Source organism: Mastomys coucha, unplaced genomic scaffold, assembly GCF_008632895.1.
Source record: "Mastomys coucha isolate ucsf_1 unplaced genomic scaffold, UCSF_Mcou_1 pScaffold7, whole genome shotgun sequence".
In the NCBI taxonomy this organism is placed as follows: domain Eukaryota; kingdom Metazoa; phylum Chordata; class Mammalia; order Rodentia; family Muridae; genus Mastomys; species Mastomys coucha.
The window spans coordinates 16,874,774-16,892,804 of NW_022196913.1; the positions used below are offsets into that span (position 1 = coordinate 16,874,774).

The window sequence follows — 18,031 nt, forward strand, 5'->3', positions numbered from 1 at the left end:
CAGGTGGGGAAGCTTGAGAGGGAAGCACAACTACTGTATCTACAGAGCTACTTCAGCAGTCTAGTGGTATAGAGACACTTTGTCCAGATGGATAAGCACACAATAGGAGTATCTACATAAGATATCTGTAAAAAGCCATGACTCACGTCTTTGGTTGGAAACAATGACCACCTACACTTAAAGACTCCTGGGTACCTGCTGGATGCCATAAGTCCAGCCTTGTCGGATCCGGTCCCGGGCCCATACATTGTGAGCATTTTCAGCCAACTTGTCCACCATTGCTTCCTGAGATGGAGTTAGTTTTATAAAGCTCAGATCCATTGGGGCAGGCTTGTATCCACTGGTCAGCTGGTAACTGCAAAGGAAACAGAGAAACTTTAAATTGCTCTTTTTTGTTAAATCCTGTGACAGTCCTGTCCTGGTCCATCCAATCCCAATTGTTCTGCTGAAGACTGTGGTGATCAGACCTATAGAGCAGTCAGTAAACTTGAGCCCCTTTTGCTTCAGTTGCTGCCTGGGTAGCTAGGAAAAGCCACAGGATCCTTCTGCTTCTGTTTATATGCCAGCAAAATGTAAAAAGAGACCATTTACCTATCTGTGAAAGGCACAAAGGACCTACAGCTGTATGCGCTTAATAGTTGAGGCTTGGGGGCTCAAAAGTATTGATTATTTAAAATAAACAATACTTAAGGGCTTTGTCTTCACATATTGTTTTAAGATTTAGAGAGGAAGGAGAAGAGAGAGGGAAGGGGAGAAGGAGAGAGAGAGAAAGAGAATGCACAAGTAACAATAGAGACCAGGAGAGAGCATCTGATCCCCCGGAGCTGGACTTGCTACCTGACATGGGTGCTGGGAACCAAATCCAGACCTTCTATAAAAGCATTATGTATCCTTAACTGTCGAGCCATTTCTCCAACCCTAATATTGTTTTTCTTAACTTTTGCTGTGTGTGTGTGTGTACATATATGTGCTATGTGCTCCTGTGTGTGGAGGCCTACAGTGATGTCAAGTGTCTCCATCTATCTCCATCTTGTTTTTTGAGACAACTTTTCTCAGTAGACCTACTACATCTGGTCTGGCTGGCCAGTGAGCTCCCAGATACTCAACTATCTCTCTACCTCCTCACTACTGGGGTTACACGAATACTCCAGCATACCCAGTTTTTAAGTGGGCACTGAGGGGCCTAGGCCTAAGTAGCTATCAGCAAGGGCACACAGATAATAAAGATTTAAAGATCAATCTATAAATCACTGACTAAAGCCAACACTCATGCAGGCCATCCTCAAAGAGAAAATGATGGCTCTGGGCAAATGAAACTAACAGAAAGCTTTCCTGCCACATGTAACAGTACTGAGGAGGCTCTTTAGATGGTTGGGAGGAGGGAGGGATGCCTTCTTAATTAAACATTACAGACAAGTTCTATTCCTGTGAAACCAGATAATACTGACATTTTTAGTCCTCTTCCTAGACAAAGTTTCTCCCCAAATTGATCTGTGGATGATCTCGGTGAAAAGCATGAAGCTGTGCTTATGTTTGTTAAATTGAAGTAGAGTGAAAACTAGTTGACACACATTTTCAGGTATAGACTCTGTATGTGTGTGTGTGTACATGTACGTATGCATAGTTATGTGCATATACATGTGTGAAGGATAGATGTCATTACTCAGATGTCATGCTCCTTGTTTTCTGACACCGCATCTCTTACTGGCTGGGAACTCACTAAGAAGACTGGGCCAGGATGACCAGAAAGGCCCCAGGAATCCACCTGTCTCAGTTGACCCAGGTCTGTGTTTATAAGTGTGCACTACCTTGCCTAGCCTTTTAAACATGGGTTCCAGGAAATCAAACTCAGTTCCTCATGTGTGCAAGGCAAGGAGTTTACCAACTGAGCCATCATCCCAGACTATAAACTATAGTTTATTTCACCTGAGTTTCTATCACCCTGTGCAAGGAATAAAGAAAGGTAGCTTTAAAGGAGTTTGTTTGAATAACTAATAATCTCATCTAAACTAAGTTTATTTGAATAACTAATAATCTCATCTAAACTAAGTTTGTTTGAATAACTAATAATCTCATCCTAACTCTTGTTAACTTCTTGTTAATTTGCTTGTTAACTTCACATTATCTCATGCAGTGAAGATAATGCAGGTGTCTTTGAAAGTCATACATTCAATGGGCTGGATCTGAGACTGCTGACATAATACATGCTTCACAGGGAGCTAGACATTTCTAAAACCATTTTTCTATCTGTAGTCATCCTAAGAAAGAAACTAGGAATCAATTTCAGGGACTAACTTAAAGTACTTGCCGTGCAAGAGTAAGGACCTAAGTTTGGATCCCTAAAACCAATAATAAACTGGATACAGTAGTACCATGTCTGCAATCCTAGCACTCCTAAGTAAAGGAAGAACAGAAGCACCAGCTAATCAGGTGCACACAGTGGTAGACAACAAGAGAGACCTTGCCTCAAACAAGGCAGAGAACCTGAGGATGTCTTTTGACCTCTACATGGATGCTTTAGCAGATGCATGGCCACAGTCACATATATGAACACACACACATGCTAAATCATTAAATCAAAATGTGTGTTTTAAAGAAACATAAATGTACTTTGGTTAAAAACACCAATTTCATCATACTAATGCTATTTGATAAAGTACACAACCATCAACCAATGATTCACATGAAGTACTATCTTGAAAAAACAAAGAGTTCAGATTTTTCAATAAAAGGAAATTGATGTTAATCTTGGAAGCTAGATAGCTTGAAGTAAAGCTTCAGATTGATTCCTGAAAATTCACAGGCAATAAATAAATAATTCTAATTCTTGTAACAATTCTTGCAAAGTAAAACCTGTATAGCTTTTCAATAACAGACCTATCTGTACAATGCATACCACCTTCTAGAACTTTCTGGAAAAGTCCTAACAGAATCAGTTCCTATATCCATCTCCCCCTTCATATATTTGTTAAACAGTAACTTTTAGTACACCCTCTCAACAAGCCTACTCCCTGTGACAATAACTTTATAAAATTAGCTCATTAGGTAGGTAGGTGTGTGTGTGTGCATTATATACATAATATGTAACTAATAACATATAGAAGTCCAATTCATTCACTTGACAAAGAACCAACAGTCTTTTGTAATTATTATCTTCTAGTTTTATTTTGACATGTATAAAATCTAATAAAATAAGATAAAAATTACAGTCTGGGCATTGGTTTTCTTTAAAGTAGAGGTTCTTTTTAAAAGACTCGTGAAAAGGAGAACAAACTAAACCAGACAAATCCTGCTGACCTGCCCTTCTACCCGTATCAAATTCCTGAAGACATAAAACAACAAAAACCTTAATATCACTTGGATGAGCAGATGGGGGTCCCATAAAGTGGCAGACCAGTTTTATACTCTATTCCCAAAGGACCCATAGGCTTGCTAAGGGGGTATTTTAAATGACTAAGACTAAAGTGTTGCAGCCAAAGCATGGCAGACCACCACCACCATTCAGCGAGTCCCTGTGTTTCCCGGCCACCCTCACCCTGCTTAGTATGAATCAAGTTAAATGAAGCTGAGAAAGCACTGTGTGATAAACAATACATAGTAAACATGAGAAAATGAAGTCTGGGTTAAGTGGGTATTAGGTTTAAATTTGAGGAGCAAATTGGCCCTTCCAAGTCTTGAAACAAATAGGGACACTCCAGATGACTGCACAGTGGAGATACGAACAGCATGTCTTGCTGAGAGTGTATCTAGAAATGAATGCTTGGCTGACATTTTCGTGGAAAGGGTATAGAGAATACTCAAAACGACACTTTCCAGAAAACAACTAGAGCAGAATTAATTTGAAACAGAAATTAGAATTGGGAATGTCAAGGCATATATTTCTTCTATTATTTCACTTATTTTTGTTTGTTTTAAAATAAATATCAATGTGGTGAAGTGCCCCCCACTTTGGTTCCTTTTTTTGCTTGGGGATTTTCCTTTTCTCCTTGGCAATCTTGAGTCAAGACAAAGGACCATTTCAAGAGAGAAAGACTGATCATTAAGAACGCTTGGTTGACAGTACCTTTTCAAAGAGAGGGCAAAGGACACAATGCAGTGTGTGTGCAGATGGATTGGAGGTGACATTTTAAGGGAAAACGGAAACAACAATTCCCAGTAGATTGTGACTTGGATGTCTAAACACTATAGATCTATTTCCATGAGATACACAGAAAAGAAGTAAAGGGTGTCTCAAGGGGCTGGGGAAGTAGCTCAGTGGGCAAGAGTGCAAGCCCCATGACCCAAGTTCAGAATCCCCTAGAACCTGGTGAAAGCCAGGTATAGAGGGTAAGCATCTGTGATCCCAGTGTTCCCTACTGGGAGATAAGACATAGAGAGGAAGGGTTTCTAGCTGGCCTGAGGTATGCGGTAGCAGAGAGATGAGGTGGAAAGGTTGTCCTGTAACCATGCATGACCTGCACCCACACACACACACACCCACACACTCATGTTTCTGTATGTGCACAGACACCACTTGTGCGTGTACACATGAACATTTGGTTGTAAGCATGTGGACACCCAAGACTGATGCTCAGAATCATTCCTTTTGCTCACTGAGTGAGACAGGGTCTCTCAATAAAAATAAGAGTTCACTACCCATATGACAAGTCTCAGTAACCAGCTTGTTCAAGGGACACTGTCTCCACCTTCTTAGGCTGAAACTACAAGGAAGGTCATCATGCCTGGGTATTTAGGAGAATCCGTAGTAATCTATACTCCTCACTACACACTTGAAGGCAAGTGTTTTGACTACACTGTCTCTTCCGCCTATTTAAACTTTGAAATCTGCACTGCTTAGCCAAAAGCATGGGTCCATCTGTCTCCTCCAAGGTTCATTCTAGTGTCTTGAAGATATACATCAGTTACCAGGTACAGGCAAACCATTCAACTTACTTCTTCGGCAGCTTCATTTTCTTCACCTTCTCTTCAGCGTGTTCATCCGCTATACCCACATGACATCCCAATGCCAACAAAGTCCTGGAAAGCAACAACAACAGAGATGAGCCTGAAGAACCAAGGCCCTACATCCGGAAGTAGCCAGCCTAAGACCATGCGAGAGTTACACCCCATCATCCACCTTGCAAGAAGAGTGCAAAGCTCTCCTTCCAAAGATAAAGGAAACTCATATCCACCAGTTTACTTCCAGGGAAAGGGAAAGACAATGAACAGTGGAATGGCTCAAACCCTTAGCAGTGGAAAGCTGAACCCACCCCCTAGCCTTTTATTAAAGCTCTGGCTCTGTCTCTAAATGGATGTCTCTTCAGATGGCAAATCAGATACCTGGCAAGCACTACTATGTTCTACTGTTGACCCCAATGAGTACATGCAGGAGCTATTTCTCTGTAAGGTGATATTTCCATATTCTACTACAACCTTCCTGGTATTGCTCTCTCCCATAAAGCTGATTACTTTTAAATCCCCAAAGAGACTTATTTATTGTACTTTACATTTTTTAAGATTTATTTTGTATGTATAAATGATTTGTCTTAGTGTATGTATGTGTACTATGTGCATGTCTGGTGACTGTGGAGGTCAGAGAAGATATCAGATTTCCTGGAAGTGGAGTTACGAATGATTGTAATTCACCATATGGATGCTTAGAACTGAACCTGGATCCTCTGCAAAAGCACTTATCTCTCTTAACTGCTGAACTATCTCTCCAGACCTATTCGTTTCTTTTAAATATTTTGTTTGTTTGCTTGCTTGCTTAGAGGGACATACACACGAGTAGAAGTCAGTAAAAAAAAAAAAAAAACTTGTGGAAGTCAGTTTTCTCCTTCCACTGTGTAGGTCCTGGGGATCAAATTCCATTTGTCTGGTTTGGTAGCAAGTGCTTTTAACTGCTGAGCCATTTCACCACTGAACTGGGTTATTTGGTGTTATTGTTGGAACTATCAAAATGTCTTAACATATTTCTTTTTAATAGTTTTTCAAGGTGACTTACCTTTTTTGTTTCAAACAATGTTACCATGAATACACTTAGTACTTACTAGAACCCATAACTGCCCAATCCATCTATCTTTCTTAGACATACACATACATGATGTCTGCCCATGTATTTTATCTAGTCATCTAGATATAATTGCATGGATGGATGGGTAAGTGGAGAAATATTATTAATAAAATAAATAATTTAATGATTAAAACAAGACATAACCAGCAACAGTAGAACAGAAAATTGTCAAATGGAGTGAATCCAAGTTGTATTTATTCAATAACAGTGTCCTGAATCAGAAAGCGTGTTAACCATTGTCCTCTGTTCAATCATTCAGTAAGTATTTGTTAAGTGCCTAAGTGCTGAGGCCTGTGCAGTGGACAATAGAAACTTATGATCCAGGCCTTAGGATCAATTTAATATGCAGAGGGCTAGGAAACTATCAACTGGGAATGCCAAAGCCAGCTTAGACAATAATGTTTGGGTTTATTTTAAATTTAGGTAATCAGCCTGTGAATACATATCCACCAAGAAATCTGCTTATAGCATAATTCCTAAGCCGGTGCATGTGTGGATGTACATCCTATACGAATTTTAATAGCTCTTGTGCTCCTATCAAGGAAAATTGGCACCTCAACATTAGCCTTTGCAAAGGTAGGGCCTGTGAGCCTATGCTGACGTCACATCGATGATGATTCCAAGTTCCTAACCTGTGGAAAATTCAGTTGGTATATGCCATCTTCCTATGGTCTTTATTCTTTATAATTTTATTTTGTTTTAACTGCGTGTCTATGTATGGGTTTTCCACATAAGTGCAGTACCTAGAACTGGATTTACAGGAGGTTGTGGATCTTCTAAGAGAGAAGTATGTATACATAATTACCGTGCCATCTCTCCAGCCCTTTCCTATGGGCTCTAAAGAGAGCCAATGGCTTCTGCAGACTGTGCTGTGACCTTCTCAGTGGAGATTCATGCAGCCTTTTAATCTTCTTCCAGCAAACACTTCCTAGAGAAAGTGTGGCTTCATATCACACAGAGAGCAGACAGACCATCACATCACAGGACAGTGAGGATCCACCAGGTTAGCACTGTGGGTAGGGCGTGCTCCAAGGTACAGAGCTCCTGCAGCTCTCAGAGTGAGAGCAAAAAAGTGCTTACAAAGAATTTCAGTAAAACCAGATAAAATTTAAACTATGGCCAGCTACATTTTTTATAAATATCTTTGAGATTTATCATAATAAGAATAACTAATACCTCAAAAATAAGGCTGCGTTGGCATAAAGGGTTAGATAAGGAAGAAAATACTCCAGGCAGACAGCACAGCACAGTCTGTGGATATGTGTGGTGGGGAGAGCAGAGCTGACTGGACAAGATGAACATTTGTAGGTTAGAGATCAAAGGAAGCCTGGGCAAGTTTGACATCTACTCTAAGGTCAGTAAACGTCTCTTGTGTATTGACTCATTATTAGCTTTATGTGTTAACTCCAGTGAGTCACATTATGCAGGTATTTGGTCAAACATTATTCCACATCATTCCACAAAGGTGTTTTTTTGATTGAGAACATCATTTAAATAGACTGACTTTGGACCATGGGAAAGCTCAAGACTGACCACTCCCCTTCCCCAGGCAAGAACTGTGTTTCAGGAAGAATCCATTAGACTCGCTGCTGTTTGATTCTGTGGGCTAGCCCGTTCCAACTACATATATACTCAAACCAGTGTGTGTCTCTCTGTCCATGTCTCTTTCTCTCTGTATCTTAATATTTCCTCCATATCTGTATATGGATATTTCTATGCCTCTTTCTGTCTACCCCTATGTGTTTGTGTGTATGGGTCTATCTGTCTCTCTGTATATAGGTAAATCTGTTTGTATCTCTGTCCAACTGTCTCTGTATGCATGTGTATGTGTGTTGTATGTATGTGTTTAAGTGTGAGTGTGTGTGTGTGTGTGTGTGTGTGTGTGTGTGTGTGTGTCACAAGTGTCTGTCTGGTCTATCTATCTGATTCTATCTCTCTGTCTCTTTGCATAAGCATGTCTACCTGTTTCTTCCTGCCTGCCCCACTCTCTCTCTCCTCATAATGATATATTATGTGTTTCTGTCTTGAAGCAGTTTCTCTCCTACCACAGTCCTCTCCTCTTCCCTGTGACTATGTGGCATCCGTGCATATATATTCTAAGAACCTGGTATGCCTGTCAGTGTAAATGTGTGTAGGAGAAGCAAGCTTTTTCTCCTTTACTCTGACTTTTAAAGAAACCATACACAAGAATCCAAGCTAGCTGTGAGACGCAATAGGGGTAGGCTCAGAAGAAACTGGGAGCAGGCTCATTAGCATTCCCTTCAGGGAAAAGCACTATACACAGGTGTCTACTGATTCATCAAAGCAGCCAGCAGGAGCTGTTAGCAAGGAGATTAGATTATATACAGCAGTCAAAGGTTTAGCATACTCCATGCAAATTTGTACATTTCTACACTCAGCTGGCCTAGCCATCAATTGTTAAAGTGACAAGGGATACACTGCAAATTTAAGTAAATTATACTGTAAAATACGAGCATATAACAAGCCACCATGAATTATGGAACAAAATGTGTGAATGTTATGTCATGACTACAAACCAAGGCCGGAGCTGCAGAGTGCCAGAGCTGCTGCTCATGGTGACAGAGAATACATTCCTTTGCTTAACCAGCCTGGCCATAGTCTGCCTTCAATAGGTTCTTCATTGACCTAGGGTGCACACACCATTTCCAGGAAGATACCAACAGAGCCTAAGAGCACTCCTAATGTGTCTATTTGCATGACATTAAACTGCCATCAGCAACAGTGGCACACCCTGAGCCCTAGCCAAGCATAGGAAACTGCATTTGGGTTTTATACTGGGAGTCTGTGCTAAGTAGTTTCAGCATGAATTACTCCTTGCTCTTAGCAAACAGGAAACAAAGGGACAAATACAGTAGCACATTAATATAAGGGACTAATTTGACTGAAACTAGTTCCATAAAACACTAAGGATAGACACAAAGATGGGCAGGGGACATAGGGGTTGGAGACATGACTCAGCAGTTCAGAACACTTGCTGTTCTCCTAGAGGACACAAATCCAGTTCCCAGGACCTGTGCCAGGCATCTCACTACTACCTATAGTGTAACTACAGCTCCAAGGGGTCTGACTCCTCTTCTAGCCTCCACAGGTGTACATACACAGATACACATGCACATATATACACACACACATGCACACACTACAAAAAATAATAAAAGTTATGCAATTTTTCAAAAACATTAAAATTTAAAAATAAAATCTGAAAACATATCCCTTTAATTATTCCACCATAGCCACATTATTTATGCACAGCAAGATGGCATATCCCAAATCTCTACTGGCCAAGTAACAAACAAAAAAAAAAAAAACTAAAGATTCTGTGGGGGCAGAGAGATAGCTCTGAGTCAAGTACTTGCTCTGCAAACATGAAGACTTCAATGGGATACTTAGAATCCACAATTTAAAAGGTCTGTGTGGCAGTGCATGTCTATAGACACAGCACCAAGGAGACAGAGAGGGGACAAGATCCCTGGGGCTTGCTGGCCAGCCAGTCTAGTTGAATTGGTGAGCTCCAGGTTTAGTGAGAGACTGTCTCAGGAAATAAGGTAGCAAGTACTTCAGGAAGGCACTGGTATCAAACTCTGATGAGCACACATGTGTGTGCATGTGTGTGTGTGAGTGTGTATGCAGACATGTACACGCATATACTATACACACATATGTTGCATAGCTCCCTTTATGAAAGCCCATAATCAAAAATGAAAGTCTGGTTAACTCCTATAATTAATGCCCCTAAATACATTAAATCAGTGCTCTTTAAGATAATGGTGTTGAAGGACTAACTTTCTCTTCATTTCTATTTTATCAGTCTGACACCGTGGTAAATAAATACAATAAAAACTGTTATGTAAAGTTAAAACATTTAAATCAAGATATATAATGTATGTGCCTCTATTTTTAAATTGTTGCATTTATAAAAGTTTCTCCTTTAAATTGTCATGAATATTTCCAAGCACTTTATTTGCATATCTAAAATCAGCACAGACCTGTAAAAGTGACTAGCCAAGTCTCTGCTTCACGCTCCAAGCAGTAGAGTTAGATTCTAGAACTCTTGTAATCTTTAATTCCCTTAAGCAATCATAGGCTTCCCTTCAGGAAATAGTGACTTACAACAAGAATGCATAAAAATAAGAGGGACCATCGCATCTCACAAGGCGGAGCCAGGGTAGGACCGGATCTGACCTAGGTTAAGACCGACAGGCCTATGTGGACTTTGACAGTTCCTAGCTGCCACAGCTGTGAACCCAACAAAGAAGGCCAAGTGGTTCAGGAGTTAGGCCCACAAGCATAGGGAATTCTCTAGCCTCCAGTTCATGGTGCAGACCCAGGCAGGATGTCAGAGCTGACTAGCACAGTTCCTGACCCTCTGATAAAAACTAGGAACAGAGATTCTGTCTATCCATATCCATCCTACATAGGAAGAGAACTCCCTACCCTACTAAGACTTGTTCCTCTTAGAAACATTGTAAATACCCCACTGATAGAAGTTTCATTTGAAAATAGATGATTGTTAGATGACACATAGATGGATATGTACATAGATGATAGACATATCAAATAATAAATAAATAAATTAGAAATTTCAACCATCAAAGAATTCTAGAGCCATGTATGAGCAAAAAAACAAAAACAACTCAAAGTCAAATTCCCAACCAATATCCATCCAATCCACCTGCACTTCATGGAAATATACTAGAAATAGCTTCCCGGCAGAATCAAAGTGATAATGTCAACACTTGGCAACCTGAACTTGATAAAATATAAAGGCGCTTACTTGAGGGTTTCGAGTGACATCTGCAAGTTGTAGTTGCGTTCCTGTTCTGGAAGCTTGCAGAACTCCACCAGACATGGGTGCTGTCTCTTGTTGTCATCTCTAACCTGAAACAGGAAGAGAAATTAGCATAGAGGAGCCTCCAGTGTAGAACACAGCTGTGTGGGGACAAATAGGGAGGTAGAACTCCCTAGCAGCTGGCCCTGAGAAGCTTCTGGAATCCTCAAAAGTCTATTGAAAGGCTCGCATGATCTACACTCCCTACTCTTTTCCTGTTGGCATAGCTTAGTTCTCAGCTCCCACACGTTTCTGCCATGCTGGCTTCATGAGCCCATGAGCATGCTCACTGGGTTCCTTCCAGCATTTGATCATATCTTTCATTTTTTCATGAAGTTTACTCCATCTGCCTTCTTAATGTAGTAATCTGCCCACTGGCCCCACTCACTATTTCTCTTAATTGTGCATAATATTATGAGGTAATAAATGAAATCATTTGGGAGGGAGGAGTTTAGTAGCCCAGACCAGCCTTGAATTCACTAGGTAGCCCAGATAGGTCTCAGTCTCAGGAACCTCCTGCCTTAGCCTCCTGTACGCCGGGATTGCAGGCCTGCAATACCAAGCCTAAAAGAATAGATCTGTACTCGATTTATTGTCTATCTCCTTTCACTAGAAAACAAAAGCAGGCATTCTAGCCCTTAGATAATATCCATGCCCCTCACACACAGGGCATTAACATAGAAATGAACTCTATGAGAAGATACAGGCAATGACTTTAGATTTACTTAGCAATACTTTTTCCATCTAGAATTAATCTGCTCAGGGATATGAATAAGCCACATGACTGGACACACATAAACTCTGGGGTGGTTTTGGTTGCTCGTCTCAGCCTTCATAATAACCTTCTGAGATCACAAATGAACTCATGACCTTAACAGACTGATTAGCACAGTAAAGACTTTCTTCACAGGAATCTTTGCCATTGTTCCTTAATGTCCACCGAGGTTGTAGGATTTTCTCAAGCTTGCTAGAACCCACACCCAAAATTACCCATGGAAACTCAAGTCCCTTCTCTGAGATGGCAATATGTCTGTTCACAGAGCCCATGAAATGCGTCTCCTCCCCGTGCATGTTTTAAGTCACCTCTGAATGACTTCCAATACCTGAAGAACTCAAAGTTAACACCAACAAAAATTGTTTTTTGAGGTTTTTTTTTCTTTTTTTTTTAATAAACCTGCATGTGATTGAATTCAAGAATGTGAAATCCAATGGTAAGAGCCAAGTGCATGAGTGGTCACACTGTATTCAAGATTGCAGGAAGGAATTAATGAAGATGTCCTCTATTCTTGGCTTAGTAATTAAATTTTTGTAATCTTTGTAAAGACCTAAATTACACAGGCATCCCTGCCCTGGTGGCACCTTGATGACAGTCATAAGCTGTGAGGGAACAAATTACTCCATGGGCATAATTACCAGGTTCTATATATGCCACTGAAAAAGTGTGCAAACATGAGCTTTTTTTTCCCTTTGGAGCCAAATTAGAAATCATGACTTTATTTCTTTCTTTCTCTGGATCATTAGGAATGAATAGGAATTGGAAATGAAGCAGAGTAACAAAACTGAACTGAAGACTCCAATTCTTGAGTCCTAAATTCTAAACAAGAAAGCAAGAATGAATTAGTGTCCACACAATCCCGTCTGTGTAGTCTCCATTACTTCTCTACCCTGTGCCAGGGAAGAGACAGCACTGTCATGCTTTCCATGTGAAGAGAATGAGTTATTACCCTGCCTCTTCCTTCCCTCTCTTACTCTAACCTATTCTTGATTATGGAAACACGCCTGCCTGTCTTACAACCCCCATTCTAGGTGCCAGGGTATCAGAAACCCAGCTCTCTTCCAATACATGTTTTACTTTCCCTGCCTCTGCCACATGAGTCTCATGCTTTCATATCATCAGAGTTCTGTGGGCCCCAGTGCGGGGACAAACACATGTTACACCTCACCATGTTAGCCGCTATAAAATAAAATCACACTGTGACCAAAGCTCTTTGTCAAATGCCTTCTATCTTCATGGCCAGACTCACCTCTCTTCCTCTGTACCATGGCACCTTGGGTCTCTAACCTGTGACCACACTGTGCCACTGGCAGGTCACAGAAATGTCCCATTTCTTCTCCTTTGACACACACTGAGTCTCAGCCTAGATCATGATCCTGATCTCTGCTTGCCAAATGATCGCCCAAGCTCATCTAGAAGTATTCTTTGATTTCTAAAATGAGGATCTACATATTTATTTTTCACTCTGACATTGTATGTCTGTCACTCAACCAAACACAAAGTCCCCAAAAGCCAAACAGAGTCAAACTCAGAGGTTCAGGTCTATCATTGCAGCTATCCAAGAGGCTAAAGCAGGGAGATTTCAAGTTCAAGGTCAGCCCAGGCTACAGAGTAAATTCAAGGTCAATTAGGTCAACTTGGTGAGACCAAGGCTCAAAGGAGAAAGTCAAAAGAGGACTGGAAGATGCACCTTAGCTGGAGAGCAAGCAGTTCCCTGTAGTACCTGGAAACTCAGAGGGCTTGGTGTATAGTAGGAAGAGCCTATGTGATACTAAATGGAACTAGGTGTAACCAAAGTGTTATGAGAACTCCTTCATTCTGTTGTTAAACAAAACACATAACTAGTAGTTGCTGGAAACCATTTGTCTGAGATCCTCTTATAATCTTGTGAAAAACCATCTTGTCTAAGCATGGGCCCAGTAAATGGCTGCTGCTACATGGGAATTCATTTTTTCTTTTCTTTTTTCTTTTTTTTTTGTTTTGTTTTGTTTTGTTTTGTTTTTCAGAGACAGGGTTTCTCTGTATTGCCCTGGCTGTCCTGGAACTCACTCTGTAGACCAGGCTGACCTCGAACTCAGAAATCTGCCTGCCTCTGCCTCTGAAGTGCTGAGATTAAAGGTGTGTGCCATCATCGCCCGACTCATTTTGTCTTTTGCACAAACTCTTCTTTAATCTTCCAAGACTATAACATCCTTGTTCCACACTGAAACTTTTGGTGAATTTTGTCCAGGGTTCCTCTGTCAGCTGACACATTGATAACCTCTCTTCCTGGTAGTTTTAGCCCATGATTCAATCTTATATTTAGCATTTATCTATTTCCTTGGTTTTTAATGAAGCCAAGCAAGGTGAGTGACTCACATCTGTAAGCCCAGCAAATGGGAGGTTAAGGCAGGAAGATGACCATGGGGTTCAGTGCCAGCTCAGGCCACACAGTGAATTCCTATCATCTCACAAAAACTAAAGCAAACAAAGAACAAAAAAGCCAAAGAACGATGCCCAAATGAAGGTATCCAGTCTTTGCCAGTTTGAGCAGTGTCTGAATATTATTTTATGGAGGATGGAATCTTTATTTAGAAGTTTCAGAAGTTATACTGTTTAAAAAAAGACTCCCATGCTCTAGTAACTGAGCTGGTGTGGCATGTTGCAAAGCTATCCAAGTGTTTCCCCAATCATACAGCCTATTGCTATAGTCCTTGCCCCCTGCCCACCAGAGGTATAAAGCAAGTCTGTTGCTGAAGACATCATGTGCTTCAGAAACACGGCCCAAAGTCCACTGGGCTGGAACTGATGTGGATGTCTCCTCCGCAAGGACAAGAAGTCACCGCGCAAGCTTCCAAAGTAGGGAGGGCACCAACTGTATCCACCCATGACATCTATGAACCAAATCAACAACCAACATGGCATGATAATCTCACAGGACTGTAGTGGCACAAATATACTGGTAATAGCCAACAGCTCTGTAATTAGACTCAAGATCTATCCATTAAGATAAAAAACATGTCTGGTACTAGACACCTAGTTAACTATTCAGTGGTAGTAAAATCATGGATATTTAAGAAGAACCCACAACCACTGCTTCTCTAAATCAGCATAATCCTTATCAACCTATCTAAACATCTGTCCTAATATCCACAGATACATGTAGTCTTCACCCTTTATCAAGAATATTTTTCTTTGCAACAGATGGAGACCACTACAGAAAACCACAACCAAGCAACATGCAGAGTTGTACAGCCCAGTCCCAATGGATATATCTGCAGAACACATTCATCTAAGGCTCAAGAGACACTGCAGAATAAGGGGCACAAAGATTGTAAGAGCCAAAAGACCAGGGAGTTTGATGTGAGTTTGTGGAGCTGTAGGCAACCTAAGGAATGCTGAGAACAGGTCAAAGAATCTTACCCAATACCAAATGGTCAGCCTTGAAAACACACACCCAAGTAACATTATACAGGCTACACAGGTTATACTTAGGAAAAAATTCAAACACACATATGCTTTCCATATATGTAGGATATATGGAAATATATACATGTATAATGGGAAAGGAGCTACCTATTTTAAAGAGAGCAAGGAGGGATATATGTATGGGAGGAAAAAAATCAAGGAAAAATGATGTAATTATATTCTCAGAAAAGTAAAAGAGAAAAAGGAAAAGAAAAACTATGTAAAGTAGAAGGCAGAAAATGTAATCTCCAGGTGATGAGATGTTCCTCATAACTATGTATCTTCTGCCAAGATGACTCTATAGAAATTTTCTGCATGACTCCCATCAGGGAGACTGAAATAATGACCAGAGTCCAGTGCTCTGTAACTGTTATCTCCCAAGTTGATAGTCTTTACGTGAGATTCTAAAAGGACAGTTAACACAACTACCAACACTAATCACGTACTCCATTCAGAGCTCAACATGACACAATGATGTGTCATGGAAGAACGTGCTAATTTCCATACCAATTCAATCATGAAAGAGCAGGCAGGTCTTTGGGATACTTAGCATAACAGTGTCCCGAGAGCACAGTGTCACCAAGATCCTGACAAAACACATTTATTACAAACTGAGATGTCATAGAGTTGTATGCTTATTTTTTAAAGCAAAGTTTTACTGACAAATTATAAAGTAAAACCCTCACTTAGTATTTAGAAACATATACAACTATTATTGGCCACCCCGCCCTCAAACCATGGAGGCAACTGTGAACATCTGCCCACAGGCCTGTGCTGCCATAGGCTCACAGAGAAAAAAAAACAAAATGACATATTTATTTTCATTCCAATTTTGACTTTTGTTCTTGCTGTTTTCTAGCTGGGAAATGAAGGCTCATTATCTATATTTAACTTGATTTTTAAAGTAAAACTTTCAATCCATACACTGGCAACTTTCGAGTCAGGGAGTCTGCCGTTACTACATTCATTCCCTTTGGCTTTTAAAAAGACACAGAGAGCTAAGATGCCTCAAAAAAAAATCTATTCTATTGATTCATGTCACACTACAGCAGGTTCAACAAGAAAATGTTATCTTTCCAAGTGATTTATGAACAGAATCGGAGGATAAATTTCAAAATCATATACCGGACCATACTGCCAGCCAAGCTCAATTTTATTCATCACCCAGAGCTCATGGATATTTTCTGCCAGTCTTTCTCTTATCCTTTCCAGGTGAGGAGGCAACACAATCTGGAAAAAAAGAGGAGAAAACACTCATCAGAAACAAATGCTGGAAGGTACAGTGCCAACTAGCCTTGCTTAGAGCCAAAAGAAATGCCTCATAGAGCACTAAGGTACTAAAAAACCACTGGACTCTAAACCAGCAATTTCACGGTGTGTGCATGTGTGCATGTGTGTGTCTGCATGTGTTTGTGTGTGTGTGTGTGTGTCTGTGTGCGTGTGTGTGTGTGTGTATGTGTACAAAGAGAACAGGGTGAAGTACAATAAGGTAGAAAAGACCAATTATTGGATTCTGATTGATTGATTTAGTGATTTACCGGAAGCACTGCTCTCATTGCCTATTCGCCAAGCATGGCTTCTCTTGCTACCTGGAACAGAATGACCTGGAGAAAGAGCTAAATGATGGGTCGTTGCCATTAACAACCTGCTGACTACCACACAGGCTTCTGTAAAATCTTGTACCTTGCAATTTTACAGTATAGAATGAAAATATGAACTAGACCCAGCATCAAAACATGGCTTCAGCCCACTGAGTGACATCTCCTCTCTTCTACTCTCCTTGGTGTCAGGGTGCTTAATCCCGAAAAGTTTCCAAGAGCACTGGTGGAGACAACTGAGAAGTGCCAGGAGATATGGACCAATAACAAAGTGCGCATCAGTCAGAAAAAGAAATCAGCCCAGTATTCTAAGGCAACCCAACCAGTGTCCACAGGCCCCAGTGCAGAGCAAGTCAGGAGGCTGAATGGGATGCTGGCTCTGTGATCCCGAGCATCTGACAATCATGACAGGTTCACCATGAACTCTGCTATGCCTCTTTCAGTGTGTCCCCAACATATACTCAAGGAGCAGGGCAGGCCTATCCTTCACACTATCCTATTAGAAGGAGAAAGTGTTCAGGAGCCTCTCAATAAACACCAAGGTGGTTTACCAAATAAGGGGAGGATGATGGAATGGCTGATAAAAACAGAAGTTTCTGAGACCTGGTATTAAGTCAACTTTAGATTTTAGAAATGCCTTCCTTGTTCCAAAACTAATAATCAGACTGAATGATCTAATCAACATCACTGAAGCTATTATATCATTATATATTATTATAGAGCAGTATTTAATTCACTCTCAAACTTAGGATATTGCTTCATGTATCACACCCACCCTCCCCCCCAACACACACACACACACACACACACACACACACACATACATACACACACTTGTCCCCAAGGTCACAGCCCTTCGTCATCTATTTGTGATGTAATGGGTAATAACTTAGGTCAAATACACATCCATACATCCCAACTGTCATGTGGCTATTGTCCCCAAAGTAAGGTTTGTTTCTGGGCATTTTCAAACTGGAACCACAACCTCAATCCCAACCCAAAATAAAAGTCAGTTAAGTATCTTCAATACTATAACTGTATCTGTATGGAAAGAGACTGAAACCTCTGCATCTGCACGGAAAAATCAAACACATCTGTTCCAAAATTTGTGTGTCAATGTGGTATTAGTTCATGTGTGGCACATTATTTCAGCTAGCAAGTCACCCTATGCTATTTCATCTTAATATTACTTATGTAGTTTGTAAATAAGTCCATCATGTTGCTATACTTAGTTTTAAAAAGTATAATGTGCATCTATAAACTAAATAATATAAATTATTTTCTATTTTTCTTACTTGTATTTCTCTCAT

General features: G+C 40.5%; 1 protein-coding gene across 8 annotated transcripts in view; it reads right to left on the reverse strand.

The window, feature by feature from the left end:
* Ryr2 (ryanodine receptor 2) overlaps positions 1-18,031 on the reverse strand; it is a 600,588-nt gene that overhangs the window by 222,283 nt on the left and 360,274 nt on the right. For 7 of the 8 annotated variants that reach the window (XM_031357976.1, XM_031357968.1, XM_031357974.1 and 4 more), the window contains 4 exons: positions 16,249-16,353; positions 10,848-10,951; positions 4,933-5,016; positions 196-355 (listed from right to left, as the gene is read on the reverse strand). In XM_031357976.1, coding sequence (XP_031213836.1) covers positions 196-355; positions 4,933-5,016; positions 10,848-10,951; positions 16,249-16,353 — 453 coding nt within the window. Of the gene's footprint in view, positions 1-175; positions 356-4,932; positions 5,017-10,847; positions 10,952-16,248; positions 16,354-18,031 lie in introns of those variants that run through there. The other variant, XM_031357975.1, reaches the window with a different exon arrangement.